Source organism: Medicago sativa, chromosome 8 (assembly GCF_051527215.1).
Source record: "Medicago sativa cultivar Bolivia chromosome 8, Bolivia_mono, whole genome shotgun sequence".
Taxonomy (NCBI): Eukaryota; Viridiplantae; Streptophyta; class Magnoliopsida; order Fabales; family Fabaceae; genus Medicago; species Medicago sativa.
The window spans coordinates 63,843,260-63,861,787 of record NC_140756.1 but is presented as its reverse complement, the minus strand read 5'-3'; the positions used below and the strand labels follow the sequence as shown (position 1 = coordinate 63,861,787).

The window sequence follows — 18,528 nt, the reverse complement described above, 5'->3', positions numbered from 1 at the left end:
CGTGTTTCTCCTCGACTTGATGAGGAAGAATTAACACAAACATTCCTGAAAACTCTGAAGAAGGAATATAAGGAGAGAATGATAGTCTCTGCTCCAAACAACTTCTCTGATATGGTTACAATGCGAACTCGTCTAGAGGAGGCTGTCCGAGATGGTATTATTGTCCTTGAGAAAGGTGAATCTTCAAACAGTGCACCGAAGAAGTACGGTAACGGTCATCATAAGAGGAAAGAATCGGATGTAGGGATGGTGTCTGGTAACCCGTCTGCAGCTGCTACACAACTACCTCTGCCCTATCACTACATGCAGTACTCTCAACATCCTTTCTTCCCACCATTCTACCAACAATATCCTCTGCCACCGGGTCAACCACCAATGCCCGTCAATGCTATCCCTCAGCAAACACAACAACAGCCTCCTGCTCAACAGCAACGGCAGCAACAACAGGGTCCCCGACCCAAACCTTCTTTTCCAACAATACCAATGCGGTATGGTGAGCTGCTCCCAACTCTATTGGCTAAGGGACACTGTGTCACTAGACCAGGCAAGCCTCCGCCTAATCCATTGCCTCCCAGGTTCCGTCAGGACCTAACATGTGAATTCCATCAGGGTGCTCAAGGCCATGATGTCGAAGGTTGCTTTGATCTGAAATATATTGTGAAAGATCTGATAGAAAAGGGACGGTTGACTTTTGAGAACAGTGTTCCTCATGTCCTTGATAACCCGCTTCCAAACCATGCTGCTGTCAATATGATTGAGGCCTTTGAAAGGGTTCCCGTTCTTCAAGAGGATCCCATGTTGGATGTCCGCAATGTCGTTACTCCCTTGGTGCCATTACATGTCAAGCTTTGCCAGGCTTCTCTGTTCAAACATGATCATGATTCTTGTTCAGAATGTCTGCAGAATCCTATGGGCTGTTGTGTTGTGCAAAATGATATCCAGAGCCTGATGGATGACAAGTACTTGATTGCCAGTGATGTATGTGTGATTGTGCCAGTATTCCATGACTCTCCTGTTGAAAGTGTATCTCAGGTAAAGAATGTTGAGCCTTTGGTAATCAGGCTACCTGGTCCGGTATCTTATACCTCTACCAAAGCAATTCCCTACAAATACAATGCAACCATGATTGAGAACGGAGTGGAGGTGCCTCTCGTATCCCCAGCTACAGTTGATAATGTTGCTAGTGAAATTACAACTCTGAGAAGCGGAAAGGTCCGTCCACCCTTGTTTCAAAAGAAGGTAGTTACACCCATTGCCACGGTAACTCCACCAGTTGTTCCTCCTGTTGACAAAAACACCGGCCCAGCAGGCCAATCTATTGAAGAGTCCAATCTGGACGAAATCATGAGACTTATCAAGAAAAGTGACTATAAGATTGTTGACCAGCTGCTACAGACTTCTTCAAAGATATCCATCCTGTCTCTGCTCATGAGCTCTGAGGCTCATAGGAAAGTGTTAATGAAGATACTCGAGCAAGCTTATGTTGACCACGAGGTCTCTGTGGATCAGTTTGATGGGATAGTGAGTAATATTACTGCCTGCAACGACTTGGGGTTCGGTGACGATGAGCTCCCCGAAGCAGGGAAACGCCACAACTTGGCTCTACATATCTCAGTACATTGTGGATCTGATATGATATCTAACGTTTTGGTGGACACTGGATCGTCTCTGAATGTAATGCCTGAGTCCACACTAAGGCAATTAAGCCATCATGGAATTTCCCTGAGGGGTAGCAGCTATCTGGTTAAGGCTTTCGATGGATCTCGCAAGGATGTTCTCGGGGAAGTAGACTTGCCAATTACCGTTGGTCCCGAGACATTTCAAATAACTTTCCAAGTCATGGATATCAATGCCTCTTACAGCTGTCTCCTCGGAAGACCATGGATCCATGACGCTGGAGCAGTCACTTCCACTTTGCATCAGAAGCTCAAGTTCATGAGGAATGGTAAGATTGTCACTGTGCATGGTGAGGAAGCATATCTAGTTAGCCAGGTATCATCGTTCTCTTGTGTTAAAGCAGGGTCCGCTGAAGGGACGTCGTTTCAAGGATTGACTGTTGAGGGTGCAGAGCCCCGGAGGGCTGGTGCTAGCATGGCTTCACTAAAGGACGCCCAGAAGGCTGTTCAAGCAGGGCAAGCTGCTGGCTGGGGCAAAGTGATTCAGATCCTGGAAAACAAGCGTAAAGAGGGCCTTGGGTTCTCCCCGACATCTGCTGTTTCAAAGGGAACTTTCTACAGTGCTGGGTTTATCAACGCTATTACTGAAGAGGCTGCTGAAAGAAGCCACGTGACATTTGTTATACCAGGAGGCACTGTGAGAAATTGGGAAGCCATTGATGTTCCTTTAGTCATGCATGCTTCCATGTAATGTGTTTTGTTGCTCATGTTTCTTGTTTTCAAAATAACAATCCTTTCGCTCTGCCCAAGGCGAAAGTGATATCTTTGTAAGGGCGTGTTTGTTTCGGCATTGCCGTTAATCAATAAAAAGTTGTCGTTTTTCTCACGACTCTTTGTTTTTTACTTTTTTAGTGTCTTTTTCTTGGAAATAATGGTAATGCCAGAAAAAACCAAAACATCTGTATTTTTTCTTATTAATTTCAAAAATCTGCATGAAAAACTTTTTCTAAAATCATCCCAATCATATTATGCAGATTGAACCACAATAAACCCGTTGAACACAGTGACCCTATGGTTCCTCCAAATTTTGAATTCCCTGTATATGAAGCTGAAGATGAGGATGATGATGAAGAGATACCGTATGAGATCACTCGACTGCTTGAGCAAGAAAGAAGAGCCATTCAGCCTCATCAGGAAGAGATTGAACTCATCAACTTGGGTACTGAAGAAAACAAGCGAGAGATCAAGATTGGTGCTGCACTTGAGCCAGAGGTGAAAAAGAAGATCATCCAGCTTCTCCATGATTATCCAGATGTCTTTGCATGGTCCTATGAAGATATGCCGGGACTAGATCCCAAGATTGTGGAACATCGGATACCGACAAGACCTGAGTGTCCTCCTGTCAAACAGAAATTGAGAAGGTCTCGTCCAGACATGGCTCTTAAGATCAAGGCTGAAGTACAAAAGCAAATTGATGCGGGTTTCCTCATGACAGCTGAATACCCTGAGTGGATTGCCAACATCGTACCAGTACCAAAGAAAGATGGGAAAGTTCGAATGTGTGTTGATTACAGAGATCTGAATAAAGCCAGTCCAAAAGATAACTTCCCATTGCCTCATATTGATGTGCTTGTTGACAGTACTGCTCAATCCAAAGTGTTCTCCTTTATGGATGGTTTCTCTGGCTATAACCAGATACGAATGTCACCTGAAGATAGAGAAAAGACGTCCTTCATTACTCCGTGGGGAACATTCTGTTATAAAGTGATGCCATTCGGCTTGATAAATGCTGGTGCTACCTATCAAAGGGGTATGACCACTCTGTTTCATGATATGATTCACAAAGAGATTGAAGTATATGTTGATGATATGATTGTGAAGTCAAGTGGTGAAGAGCAGCATGTTGTGTATTTGAAAAAGATGTTTGAAAGACTGAGAAAGTACAAGCTGCGGTTGAATCCTAACAAGTGCACATTTGGTGTAAGATCTGGAAAGTTGCTAGGCTTCATTGTCAGTCAAAGAGGCATTGAAGTTGATCCTGACAAAGTCCGAGCCATCAGAGAGATGCCGGCCCCTCAAACTGAAAAGCAAGTCAGAGGTTTCCTCGGACGTCTGAATTATATTTCAAGATTCATATCTCATATGACCACTACTTGCGGTCCAATTTTCAAATTGCTCAGAAAGAATCAGCCTGTTGTATGGAATGATGAATGTCAGGAAGCTTTTGATAGCATTAAAGAATACCTGTTGGAGCCACCTATCCTTGTCCCGCCAGTGGAAGGAAGGCCTTTGATCATGTATCTGTCAGTGTTAGATGATTCAGTGGGATGTGTTCTCGGTCAACAAGATGAGACTGGTAAGAAAGAGCATGCTATCTACTACCTGAGCAAGAAGTTCACCGACTGCGAGACTCGGTATACGATGCTTGAAAAGACTTGTTGTGCTTTAGCCTGGGCTGCCAAACGCCTGCGTCATTATATGGTGAATCATACAACTTGGTTGATATCCCGAATGGATCCAATCAAGTACATCTTTGAAAAGCCTGCTGTTACTGGAAAGATCGCACGTTGGCAGATGTTGTTGTCTGAATATGATATTGTATACAAAGCTCAGAAAGAAATCAAAGGAAGCGTCCTTGCTGAGCATCTTGCTTGCCAACCTCTTGATGATTACCAGCCAATTAAGTTTGATTTCCCTGATGAAGAGATTATGTATCTGAAAGCAAAAGACTGTGAAGAGCTACTGATCAATGAAGGGCCAGATCCCAATAGCAAGTGGGGATTGGTGTTTGATGGTGCTGTTAATGCTTACGGTAAAGGAATTGGAGCCATCATTGTGACTCCGCAGGGGCACCACATTCCTTTCACTGCTCGAATAACTTTTGAATGCACGAACAACATAGCTGAATATGAAGCATGCATCTTGGGCATTGAAGAAGCCCTTGATCTGAGAATTAAGCACCTTGACATCTATGAAGATTCTGCACTTGTTATTAACCAGATAAAGGGTGAATGGGAGACTCATCATGAGAAGCTGATCCCATACCGTGACTATGCAAGACGTCTGTTGACATACTTTACAAAAGTTGAGCTACACCACATCCCTCGGGATGAAAATCAGATGGCTGACGCTCTTGCTACTCTGTCTTCCATGTTTCGGGTGAACCATTGGAATGATGTGCCTGTAATCAAAGTGCAGCGTCTTGATAGACCCGCTCACGTGTTTACTATTGAAAATATGCCAGATCAAGCTGACAAAGACGTGAATAACAAAAAGCCTTGGTATTACAACGTCAAACAATTCTTGCAGAATCGTGAATATCCACCCGGTGCTTCCAACAGGGATAAAAAGACTCTGAGACGATGGGCTAGCAAATTCCTTCTGGACGGAGAAATCCTATACAAGAGGAACTATGACATGGTCTTGTTGAGATGTGTTGATAAGCAAGAAGCCGAGAAATTGATGCATGATGTACATGATGGTACCTTTGGGACCCATGCTTCGGGTCACGCCATGTCAAGAAAACTGTTAAGAGCCGGCTATTACTGGATAACTATGGAACGTGACTGCAACAGACATGCCAAAAGATGCCACAAGTGTCAAATTTATGCCGACAAGATTCATGTGCCTCCACATGCTCTCAATGTTATCTCTTCCCCATGGCCTTTCTCTATGTGGGGCATTGACATGATCGGAAGGATTGAACCGAAGGCTTCCAATGGACATCGTTTCATTCTAGTGGCAATTGATTACTTCACCAAGTGGGTTGAAGCTGCTTCCTACGCAAATGTGACCAAGCAAGTTGTTGTGAAGTTTATCAAGAATAACATCATCTGTCGATATGGTGTTCCCAACAAGATCATCACTGACAATGGTTCCAATCTGAACAATAGTATGATGCAAGCTTTATGTGAAGAATTCAAGATTGAACATCACAACTCTTCTCCTTACAGACCTCAGATGAATGGTGCAGTTGAGGCCGCTAACAAGAACATCAAGAAGATTGTTCAGAAGATGGTCACTACTTACAAAGACTGGCATGAAATGCTACCTTTTGCCTTGCATGGTTATCGTACTACGGTGCGCAGTTCAACCGGGGCAACTCCTTTCTCTCTTGTATATGGTATGGAAGCAGTTCTCCCTCTGGAAGTGGAGATTCCATCTCTTCGAGTAATCATGGAAGCAAAGTTAACTGAGGCTGAATGGTGTCAAAGTCGGTATGATCAATTGAATCTGATTGAAGAGAAACGTATGGATGCTATGACTCATGGACAGTTGTATCAAGTTCGAATGAAGAATGCTTTTGACAAGAAAGTCCGACCTCGAGAATTCAAGGAAGGCGAACTTGTATTGAAAAGAAGAATAAGCCAGCAACCCGACCCAAGGGGCAAGTGGACACCTAACTATGAAGGTCCTTATGTTGTCAAGAAGGCTTTCTCTGGTGGTGCTTTGATTCTTACACACATGGATGGTGTTGAGCTTGCAAATCCTGTTAATGCCGATATAGTCAAGAAATACTTTGTCTAGAAAGAAAAGAACAGCGTGGTAGGTCGAAAACCCGAAAGGGCGGCCTAGGCAAAAATGCGCTTCCCGGTGGATCGAAAACCCGAAAGGGCGATCCAGACAAAAGTTAGGGACAAAAAAAAATGAATATGAAAAAGCTCGCTGAGATTGTACGCAACTCAGGCAAGAATGAGCGCCTCGATGAGCCGAAAACCCGAAAGGGCGGTTCATGCAAAAATGAGGTTGGCAATAAAAGACAAGTAACTATATCTGGCAAATCACCATCACCCCTTGGGGCATCTGCAACTGTCAATGATCTTCTTCATCAGAGGCTTCTGTACTTGTGAATTCAAAGTTTCTATGAAATGTAGCGGTCATCGTGTTCAATGTATCACCAACCAATAAAATTACCATTTTCCAAGCTTTGTAAATCCGTGGAGGCATGCCCTTGGCTGACTTTCACTCTTCTACATCATTTTGAGCCTTTCTATTGTTTGAAACTCTATTTTTTTTCCTACTGTCAATGCTATATGCAAAACATTTTCTTTCTATTTTGATAATGTTAATGTCTGAAACAAACATCTTTTGAAAATTGAAAAATCTTTTTCTGTCTATTTTGAAAGCAAACCTGAGCAATAGGGTACATTTCAATGAATCATGCATGAATGAATGAGTGTCAATGTCTATTTCAATACATGTTACAAGCAGGTTACTCCCCAGGATGATCTGTGGTCAATGGCAAGAATGAAAAAACAGAATGAAAATGAAAAATGAAAAATGAGAATAAAAAGCTCGCTAAGTTGAAAACCCGAAAGGGCGGCTTAGGCAAAAATGAGCACCCCGCTGATTGACAACCTATGAAGGCAATTCAGGCAAAAATGGGGCAATGAAAAGAATCTTATTCCCCAGTGAAGTCGCCAGCTGTTTTATCTCGGTTTAAAAGGTTCAAACGTAATCAATGTTTGACACCCGAAAACCAAGATAAAACAGAAGTTCTACACTGCTCCTGGCAAACCAGCCTTTCTTCTCAGAAACGGACTACTTGACCAGAGAAGCCAGGTTGTGTAAGCTTCTGAAGAAACAGATGGCACAGCAGCAGCAAGAAGCCAGAGAAAGGGAACAAGCTCTTCTCCAGAGGCAACAACAGCTTGAAGAAATGTTGCAGAAGAAAATTGAAGAAATGGAGGAGATGAAGAAACAACAACAAACCAACCCTTAGTTGCACACCTTAGTGTTATCTTTTGTTTGTTGTTTGTTTTATATTCTTAGTCCTTGCTTCTGAAACCATCTTGTTCTACTTTTCTATGCTTCTGAATGCTTACTGCTTCTGACTGTTTAGCTGCTTCTGATTTTTTTTTTTTATATTCATGTTCATATATTTTTTTGATCTGATTAAATTCTTGTATACTCTCTTTTGTTTGAGTTTTTCTCAAATCTTTTTGTCTTTTATGCTTATTTTTTACCTTTTTTTTTTTTTGACAATGACAAAAGGGGGAGTATATGTGACAAGTATTTAAAGGCTCTGAGCCCCATTAATGGCATTTGAAATTTTTGAAAAACTTCTATCATTTTTTTTTACCTTATTGGTATAAGCTATGAACGAACGAAGAAGTATCAAAATTCAAGTAAAATTAATTGAACCATTCTTCTTATCTATAAGTTAATTCTTTCAATGATTCAATTTTTGTTCTTAAGCTCTGATATTTTTTATTGTGCGTAAAATGAATTTAATTAACCTGGATAGAACTTAGGGGGAGCTTACAAACCTCACCTTAAAGACTATCAGACTCAGGGGGAGTTTGAGCTTACAAACCTCAGATTCTGAGCTTACAAACCTCAGAACCCCAAAGTCAACTTGTTAATTAGATTAACAACAATTGATCAATTTTAAATACTTTTGTTTGTCATCATCAAAAAGGGGGAGATTGTTGGAACAAAATGTGCTTAACAATGAACCTTAAAAAGTTTTGATGATAACAAGGTATTAAAAATTGTAAATTGGACTAGCTAATATTTGTTCAAGTGTACATGACCATAATTATAAAGTTACATCATCATTGGTTCTGAATGAGCAAATAAAGAGCAAAGGAAATGAAGCTTAGATGATTCTGAAGGCAAAGCGCTCCTGAAGTCAAGCTGCTCCTGAAGAAATAGCGCTCCTGAAGAATAGTGCTTCTGAAGACAAGAGGTCCAGAAGCCACATCATCAGAAGCTGCGTCACCAGAAGCTGCAGAAATCATATCATCAGAAGCTGCATCATCAGAAGCTGCCTCATCAGAAGCTATTTCACCAGAAGCTGAATCTCAACTGGATTTACAAAAGATTCAAGAATTGAAGAATTATCAATGCAAAAGCTGTCCATTGGATTCGAAAACACAAACAAAGGATTAGTGGAATTTTGCAACGGTCATTTCAAAGGTGTTTGAAGGCCTGTGCTTGCATTTTGGACGAAAGCGTTGACATTGTACTTTGTACGAATTGTACAACCACGTTCTCCACTACTCTGTTTTGTGTCCACGCTACAAGACAAGAAAACAGCTCCAGAATACAGCTTCGCCTGCATAGATGTTCCTTTGGATAAGGAATGGATTTCAAATTTGTTCTTCATAGGACAACAACCAAATCAGGCAAAAGATCATTGGTGAAAGATCAAGCTTCAACAACGACTCTTTGGTGTGCTGGCAATTTCACAACGTCTCTTTCACACCTCTATATAAAGGAGTGAAGAATTAGAGTTTTGGTAATGCAAGAACGCTGAACGAAAGACTCACAAGATTTTCACAAGTACCAAACCTCTGCTGAAATTGTTCTGCATTCACTTAGAATTTCTGTGTCTCAAAGTCATATCTTAGAAATTCTTAAGTCCATTGAGTCTGTATCTGATTTGTATTGTGAGCACCTCTGATTGTATATCAAGTGTTCAACCTTAAACAATTTTCTGTGTAATTTTGTTTAGTTAGGAAGTCTCTTGCAGTTGTGCTTGAGCAGGAAGTCTCTTGATTGTGTTCTTGAGCAAAGGAAGTCTCTTGCTTGTGTGCTTGAGCATTGGAAGTCTCTTGCTTGTGTGCTTGAGCATTTGTAATCAGATATTACTCATAGTGAAATCTCCTTGGAAGTGCAAGGGGGACTGGACTACTTCCGGATTGTGGAAGGAACCAGTATAATTGCTTTGTGTCGTTCTTCTTCTCTCTCTCTGTTTTATTCCGCTGCATTTAGATTCTGATTATCACTTCAGAAGCTGTCTCGCTTAGCTTCTGATCAGTGTGTTCAGTTTTTAGGAGAAACGAAGAATTTTTCTAAAACACAATTCAACCCCCCTTCTTGTGTTTTTCTCACCTTCAAGTTCATGAGAAAAATAGAGGATTGTCATTCATAAGGGAATTAGAAATAGATATGTTTTATTGCATGTAATCCTGTTGACACTTGGTTGCTGTATGTATTCTTCTTAACACTTGATTTATTGCATGAGTAACACTTGACTTGTTGCATGTATTCCTCTTGACACTTGACTTGTTTCATGTATTCTCCATGAGTCATGACACTTGATTTATTACATTAGTAACACATTACTTGATGCATGTATTCTTACATTTGCCTTGTTGCATGATTGGTGGGTAACAATGCACTTGTTGTTGCATGAGAGGATCATCAAATTGAGACTGAGTTTTAAAAAAGAAAATCAGCAAATTTTGAGAGAACAGTTTGAGTACTAAATTTTAGACCAATCATATAGTACACAAGTGAGACAAGTTTTACATCAAGCACTATCTAATTTCTATCATTGCGTCAATAAATTTCATCAATGAGTTAAATAAAATATGACGTGACTTTTTAATCCAATAATAAAGTAAACACTTGTGTAAGATACAGAAATATTTTATTTATACAAAACCTTAATTTTTTATTGGACTTAAATTGGTCCATGTTGAAATTATGAGGATCTTTTAGTCTTCTTCCAAAATAAAAAAGAAATAAAAGAAAATAACAAATGACTTATTAAATCATAAAAATATTTTGTAGTTAATTATTTGACCTGACATTTTAGAAACCACAGTTAGAAATAATTTTTTCTTGATGATTTCTAGTTGGTTGATAATGTAAAACTATTTGCAAATAGTCATTTTTGTTTTTAAATGTATAATGAGAAGTCACGATAGTCTCCTAATGTACGAAAATTTTAAATGGTTCATCATTCTGCGTCTTGTTAATCGAAATAGTCATTAACGCTATAATGCTCTGTTAATACTGTTATGTTAGTAGTATATTTATTTATTGTCATATCAGTTTCTACTAATACTTACTTAGTGTCATATTAATATCCATAAGAAAAATCCTCGTTAGTTTAACTCAGTTGACAGAGACAATGCATAATATATGTAAAGTCCGGGTTCAAACTCCAGCCACCACAAAAAAAAATCTCTATAAAAAAAGTGTTATTGTCAAATTTAAAAGATTATTTAAAAGCGGAAAAAAATATTTTGATTAACGAATTACATAATTGCATAATGAATAGAAGTTTTTGAAACATAATCTTAAGTACTCGTATCTATGCATATGTGTTATTAAACTCTTGAATTAACATGTGCATGTGGCCACAAATGGATGCGAGGGTATAAAGGGGAAAACAAAAGAAAAGAGAAAAAGGGCAGAAAAGAGGTTTGGTGATTGGTGGTAAAAAGGAGAGAGAGAGAGAGAGAGACAGAACAACAAATCTTCCTTCCTTCTTTCCGTCCTTCGAGACGGTCTTCATCCATCTTCCTTCCCCTTTAATCCTCAGGTACTCTCTCTCTCTCTCTAGATCCATTCTCTTTCGATTCAATTCACCCTCAGATCCCTAAAATTTTGGAATTAAAACACTACAATGTAATTCGCCTTTTTTTTTTTGGATCGAGGAACGGTTATCGTTTCGTGATTTATGAATTGGTAGGTTGAGTTTAGATTTCGCGCCACACTTTCTATTCATTATAGTTTCTCGATTTATCATTGGAAGGCCTCTACCTGCTTTATACGTCTCTCTTGTTAATATCGATTTTCGAAAACCAAATTTAATCACGACCCTTGTAGCTTCTAGAATAAGGTCTCAATTAAGTGGAATCTAAAATGAATTATAAGGGTAGCTAATTTGTAATTTTAAGAAATGAAAAAATGTAGCAATGAAAATGGGGGATTTATTGCAGAAAACTCTGTTGATAAGTAGGAATTTAGCAGTATGATTTCAAAAGACAAAAGAAAAAGAAAATCAATTTAGGAACATATGACTATTTAAATGATTCTGGGCTTTTCAGATCTTTCCTTGAATACATTTTTTTAGAAAATTTTATGCTTTCTTTAGAATTAGTTTTCGGGTATTTGGTCCAATATGCATGGCTCTGTTTCTCAGTGCATGTTTCCGTTTCTTAGCGTGGCATTGCGATAGAGACGAACTGGTGTTACTAGAAGAAAGAGGGAAAATCCCAAATCTACGGTAGAACTCCTAGGCTTTGTTTGCGAGTTTGGAGGGGAAGGGAGGGAGGGTTTGGAAAAAACGGAAGAAGCAAGTGGAAAAAATAGATGACATTGAGAGAGGAAGGCTTTGAAATTGAGGGGTTAAGGGTTTTTTTTTTTTTTGGGGGGGGGGGGGGTTTAGAGGGTTTACATGAATTCTTCAAATTTAATCTAGGCAGTTACAATATTAAGCATTAGTTTAGATCTTTCAAAAAATGTGAAATTTTTTGCAATTTTCCCCTATATTTCCAACCCTCCAAAGCCTTTCCCTCCCCTCCAAACTCCCAAACAAAGCCCTGGAGTATTCGAGAGACTCTAGACTCTCCCAATGCCAAAAGGCCCAAAGTCTATACAAATGACAATATCCTCTCGTCTCTTATTACTCCTCTCCATTTATAGGCAGCATGCTTTACTTGGCCTAACTATCTCTTAACACACCCACGAACTAACCCATGGACTAACTAACTAACTAACAACAACTTAACTAACAATAGCAAGCCTATAACATTGGTTTAATCTTTCACTCTAGTTATTGCTTCTTTTCTTCTCCTTAGATTTTAGCTGTTCTATTTTATTTTTAGTAGCAAATTGGGAATGTGATTGTGTTTTCGTTGAAGGTTAAATTGAGATCTCACATTGGTTCTTCCTTTTTGTTTTACCCATCACTGCCTTCCTATTAACCGATTTACAATTAAATTTGAATCATTGAGCCATAGTGAAAAGTCTGGAACTTGTTAAAATTTGACCATTAATTTTGAAGAGATAGGAGCAGTATTGTGTGTAAACTTGTTTAGATGCTCTTATTTTTATTCTCTCAATAAAGCTGAGACATTAACTAAATCCAACAGTATATTTTTTATGGTTCATTGTTGAGGGACTTAATTGAACCTTCACCCTAGAAGCCACCATTATTAAGTGTTGACTGAATGAATTTTAGTTGGGTGTTGATGCTTCATACTGTTTTAATTTTGATGATCTAAGAGCATTGGCATCTATTTGATTTGTTGTCTTTCCTATGTTTTGTTTAGATTTCTATTTAGGCTGACCATGTGTATGACATAGAATTATTAATCCAATCTAAGGTTTGCTTGTGTTATCTTATTGCAGGTTGATCTGCATTTGAATCTTAAGGTTCCTGATTTATTTTATGAAACATGGATGGAGTTCTTTTCTGGTCCAGCTGCCACAAGTATTGTTTGTTTTCATTACAAAAAATGCTCAACTGGCGATTCCTCATCCTTGGAGAATTTATTCCGGTTTCATTTGTTAATTGCACTTAGTTGTGTGTTCTCCTTTAATGACCAGCACAGTGTGTGTGATGCTTGTTTTTTTTGAGAGAAGTGCTGCATCTTTAGGGAAAGTGTACAAGTAAGAATCTATTCTTCTTCTTTGAAAGAAACCTTTAAAAAGATTTGTTTCTTGACAAATGTTCCTCTGACAGTGCATTGCTGACCCAACATCCAGTTGATACATCTGAATAATCCACTTCTGGGGTAAGAGATCTATTATGTGGCACTTCAATATCACGTTCATCTGCTTTAGTTTACTAAAAGATAACTCAACCTTTTCTTTCTTCTACAGGAATGAAATAGATAAACTGGTGTCTGATAGGATACTGCCTGTATCTTTAGTGTTGGATAAGCAATTGCATTGAAACAGTGCAGATTATAGTTTTTAATAATTGTCTCGTTATCCTGATGGATTTTGCTGATGTGAAAACATCTTTTACCTGAAATTTCTTTAATAACGCCTATGTAGACTAGATGAAGTGGCCATTATTGAAGTTCTGAAGTGTTGGGTTACAGTGATTTTAGCTAGAGTTTATCTTGTAGCTTTGGTCAATCACTTCGGTTAGACCTAGAAATTGCAATTATGATCTCCAGTAATTATTCATTTCTACCTCCTACGTCCTTCTACCATTACAAAGCCACGGGTCTATTAAAGCATTAATCAATAAGGCTGTGCAGCCCTTCCATAAAAAAGTTTCTGCTTTTTGCCAATTTTTGCCACGACAAAAAATTGACCGCGGAGTTTCGCAATTTGCTGGACCAGCAGATATCTTTAATATTTTATACTCTTCAGCATTGTCTAATAGAGTTAAATACTACCTATCTTTTGAATAAAGAGCTGCTTTGGGTTCGGTGGGAACAATGGAAAGGTGATTATCTTTTACAGAAATTGACATTTCTTTAAAATTTTATTGTTTAATACCTTTCTTTAATGTTTCTTTCTTTCGCAAACAAAGGTACAAATTAATTAAGGAAATTGGTGATGGAACATTTGGGATTGTCTGGAGAGCCATTAATAAGCAAAGCGGTGAAGTTGTAAGTATTCTTTAATGGGAAGAGTATTGGTGTTCCTTGTGAAGTTGGACCGTGTGTTTCATTCTAATTTGTCCTAAAATTACAGGTTGCTATCAAGAAAATGAAGAAAAAATATTACTCTTGGGAGGAGTGTGTAAACCTGAGAGAAGTCAAGGTGTCACAACTCGCTATTCTTTCCTAAGACCTATTTTATGGTTCATGCTTCTGCATATATTTATTCTCTAGTTTCCCTTATGACAGTCATTACGAAAAATGAATCACTCAAATGTCGTGAAGCTGAAGGAAGTTATTCGAGAAAGTGACATTCTGTACCTTGTTTTTGAATACATGGTGAGTGACTGGATTTTATGGCGTACTGGTGGCTGTTTTGAAGTCTAATACTAACTGTTTTAGGTCAATTTTGGATGATGCAGGAATGCAACCTCTACCAACTTATGAAAAAAAGGGAAAAGCTGTTTTCTGATGATGAAGTTAGAAATTTGTGTTTTCAAGTTTTTCAAGGTCTTGCATACATGCACCAACGTGGATACTTCCATCGTGATCTAAAGCCTGGTACTGTTTCATGAATTTTTGTAGTTTCGGTAGAGTATGATAGAATGGTAACAAAATTGTATTTATAATTATATGTTATATAACATGTAAGGTGTATACTATTAGCAGTTTCTTCTATCAATGTATCATCAACTCTATATTTTCAATTTTATTTTTTTAATGTAGTTTTGGCTTGCTGATTAATTGAATTTTCGTATCATGAGAAAAATATAGACTAGGTGCTTGGTGTGTTGTAATCTATGTTGCTGTGCTACAAAATTTTTCTGTTTGATTCAAGGTATTTTTTTTTTTTTTTTTTGCAGAAAACTTGTTAGTCACCAAGGATATTATTAAAGTTTCTGATTTCGGCCTAGTGCGAGAGATCAGCTCACAACCACCCTATACTGAGTATGTCTCCACACGGTGGTATGTGTCTTTAACTTGAATTCATCATTATTTTATAGATGTATAATGCACTGTGTGATGTATATTAATGACATGTATAATGACCCATGGTCAGGTATCGTGCTCCTGAAGTCCTGCTTCAGTCTTCCCTTTATAGTTCCAAAGTTGGTAAGTGTCTGCTAATGAATAATTGCACATCAAAAATTATGATATTGATTATGGCATTACTTATAGTGATGATGATGAGTACCATACTAACAATTTATTTGTTTTTATCTTCCAGACATGTGGGCTATGGGTGCTATTATGGCTGAATTGTTCACACTCCGGCCTCTATTTCCGGGTACCAGGTATAATGTTCTATCTCTTTCTCTCTGCTTCTACAGCTTCCCAGACAATGGTATTTTTTTATTTGGATAAAGGAAATAAATATTTATTCGGGAATTCACAAATTTATATGGCACCTCAATCTACTCTTAAAAATGTTACTAATGTTCACACATTTGACTCAAGTTTCACAAATATTTGGTTGAAATTTGTAATTAGTATACTGCACAGTATCTTTACAAGTGGGTTGGAAATAAACCTATTCCATTATGGTTGTACATGCAGTGAAGCAGATGAGATCTACAAAATTTGCAGTGTGATAGGTAGTCCAACCGCTGAATCTTGGGCTGATGGACTCAAACTTGCTAGGGATATCAACTATCAATTTCCACAGGTTAGTTCTCTTAATTTGAACTTATTGTTAAATGGAGGGTTTCTCTTTTCATTAATTAGCCACTAGCCGCTCATTCACTTTGTACACTGAGTCAATAGACTTCTTTTCTGTCACGAAGAGGAAGTTAGGTGACGAGAATGTGGCTGCTGTTTCCAGTTTTCATCTTTAGGGGCACTTGTTTATAATTAATGTTCTAGGTGTGACATGTGTGGCAATTTAAGCATTCTACTAATCTACTGTTATTAAGCTTGATAAATAAGTTAGCACACATGCCATGTATTTATTTATAAACTAGCTAAATACCTTGGTATGAATAAATAGTGTAAAGATGGGTATACTATAATATTATTTATCAACTAGCACAAGTCACACCTAGCACATTATAATATTATTAATGTGCTATGCATAAATAATATTTCTAAATGTATATTAAGATCTTGACCAAAAAAATAATGTATATTAAGATGGGTCTAGATGTGATAAATAAATAATACCAGGATCTGTATTGTCTTCAGCTCATTATTGTATGCCTTGTATTTATTTCTACAGGTAGCTACTGCAGATCTCTCTGTACTGATACCATCCAGAAGCGATGATGCAATCAACCTTATCAAAGTAAGTAGTTATGATTCATTGCATAGTTTTTCAACTAACAGAGTGCTGTGTATTTTGTCTTATGTTCTTTCCTTTCTATAATTGTAGTTACTTTGTTCATGGGATCCCTGCAATAGACCTTCTGCAGCAGAGGCCCTTCAACATCCTTTCTTCAAGGTTTTCTTTGAACTAATTTGTACTTTCAATTAATTTTTTTTTTTAAAATTATTTATATTATTTCTATGCAAGACTATATCTTGCTCTTTGTAAGCTGGGTTCTGACTGTTTTTGTTTAAAATAATTTGTAGAGTTGCTTTTACATTCCTCCATCGCTTCGCACCAAAGTAGTAACAAGAACCCCTCCATCTGGTATGTAATTTCATGTATATTGCATGCTAGCTAAGGACATGCTATGGTTCAATTGAAGGGGATACTAACAGTAAATTAGTAATACTAAACTCTTAATTGTTTCTCTTTCTTATTTTTGCAGCTGGAGTAAGGGGATCAGTAGATCGGCAAGGGGTCAAGAGATATTCTGGTGGATTGTCTAATTCGAAACTGACCACTAATTTTTCTTCCAACAAATTACATCCTGCTTTAGCTCCAGGTGATCTTTTCTGTTTCAACCATTTATAGGTTAAATGCATGAATTTTTATTTTTTTTTTACTCTGGCATTTGTAGTTTGTAGTTATATTTTTCAACCTGTTAGAAAAAACGGTTGGTGTTTAAGCTGGAAAATGTGCATATCAACGCATTATTTAAATCGCTTATTTATAAATTATAACTGATGGAAACAATGAATAAAGCTGAGGTTTTTCCTGTTTTGACTAAATATATAAATACAAAAAAGTCCTTTTTGTGTTGTGTCATGCTTTGTTTCTCTTGTTGACTGTATATAACACGGTTCTCGTTCATTTCTATTATAGGTGTGCAAAGGAAACTGGATATGGCAAATGAGGTGATGATTTGTTCCCTGTTTTCTCTACTCCTGTACTCATCTCATCTTGCTTTTGAATTAGTGACCTATTTGGCACATGGCATTTAAACACAACTCAAGATCTTTGTTCTCTATAAACTGGTTTTCTTAAATTCGATCATGCTAATATTGTTTTTCTGATTCTTCTGAAGGATGGAACTAAAAATAAGAAAACAGTGAAGACTAATCAACAATCAAAATATCGACCGCCAGGAAAAGACAGTCCGAGTAAGCACTTACGTTGGTGGTTAATTATTATTGTATATTTACTTTTATTGTCGTTACTGAAAAATTTGGGAGAATTAAATTAAAGGAATCTAAATGTATGTGGGGGAATGCAATAAAAATACATGAATGCTTATAATGATCCTAGTAGTCATTCAGTCAATTTAAAAGCCAATTGTCATGCATAATCATTTCAAGTGGTTGTTTTTCGTTCAAGATAAATATTTTGAACAAAAGTTCATGAAGCAGCTATGCAACTTCTCACTGCCAAAGGCATGTTAGATAGTTGCTTCTATGCTTTGAAAATAAGCTCAATGTTTAAGTTTTTTTATTGCAGCTTCTATAAACAAGGGCAGAACTGCTCGTGGTGTTTCAGAAACAGCCAACAAGTTGGCCAACATGTCAATTGCTACTCGAAGACAGTCATTGGGTCAAACCCGTCCACCTCCAATGAAGGCCGGAGTTAACTGGACTTCTGAATCTGGAAACATCCTGCTCAGGTCCTCCCACCCGATTCCAACTGGAAGAACTTTCACAAAAAAAGTTGCTGGATGAGATGACAAGTATTTGCTTGCTTCGGAAATTCTTTGATGGTTGACATTTTGAATGTCGAGTACAAATATTTCGAGAATATGTCTGTTTGCACCTGTCCCGATGGCTTTGGTGAAATCTAACATACCATTCCTGCTTTTGTTACCGTTAAATGTTTTATCATATATCTTGGTATAGTATGACATGATACACCAAATCCTGTTGGGCAGTTATGCTGTTGGTTGTTAATCATCAGTGATGTTTTATCTTTGTATAGTATGACATGGTACACCAAATCCTGTCAGACAGTTATGCAGTTGCTTTTTAATCTTCAATGCATTTCAATATTATGGAATATTCGACAATTTGTTATAACACAATACCTATGCACCATGATATAGTAAAGTGTGGTATAACAGTGGGGTAACCGGTAGGAGTATTCAACCTGCATCACTTCACCACACTTCAGAGCTTGTGCCGCGATGAAGTTCAAATTATTCAAGTATTTAACTTCTGATTTTTTTTTTTCCTTTCGAGTATGAGATATGTAAGTTTTGAATTTTCAAAAGGTTTTTAATATACATTCAACGAGTAGCTCATTGATTTGATCAAGTGGT

General features: G+C 37.7%; 1 protein-coding gene across 2 annotated transcripts; it reads left to right on the top strand.

Moving 5' to 3' along the window:
• The first annotated feature begins 10,766 nt into the window (after window positions 1-10,766).
• Window positions 10,767-18,268, top strand: LOC146900431 (cyclin-dependent kinase F-4-like). Of its 2 annotated transcripts, none has more exons than XM_085735608.1 (19): window positions 10,767-10,896; window positions 12,711-12,971; window positions 13,045-13,096; window positions 13,185-13,761; window positions 13,849-13,927; window positions 14,013-14,081; window positions 14,168-14,257; window positions 14,341-14,479; window positions 14,782-14,884; window positions 14,979-15,031; window positions 15,147-15,213; window positions 15,476-15,584; window positions 16,134-16,199; window positions 16,287-16,355; window positions 16,487-16,547; window positions 16,669-16,785; window positions 17,106-17,137; window positions 17,308-17,383; window positions 17,718-18,268. In XM_085735608.1, the coding sequence occupies exons 4-19, from the start codon at window positions 13,754-13,756 to the stop codon at window positions 17,933-17,935; spliced, it is 1,356 nt and encodes a 451-aa protein (XP_085591734.1). In that variant the 5' UTR covers window positions 10,767-10,896; window positions 12,711-12,971; window positions 13,045-13,096; window positions 13,185-13,753; the 3' UTR covers window positions 17,936-18,268. The 2 variants fall into 2 exon arrangements, with proteins under 2 accessions (XP_085591734.1, XP_085591735.1); XM_085735609.1 differs by having other exon boundaries at window positions 10,767-11,042.
• Window positions 18,269-18,528: the final 260 nt, after the last annotated feature.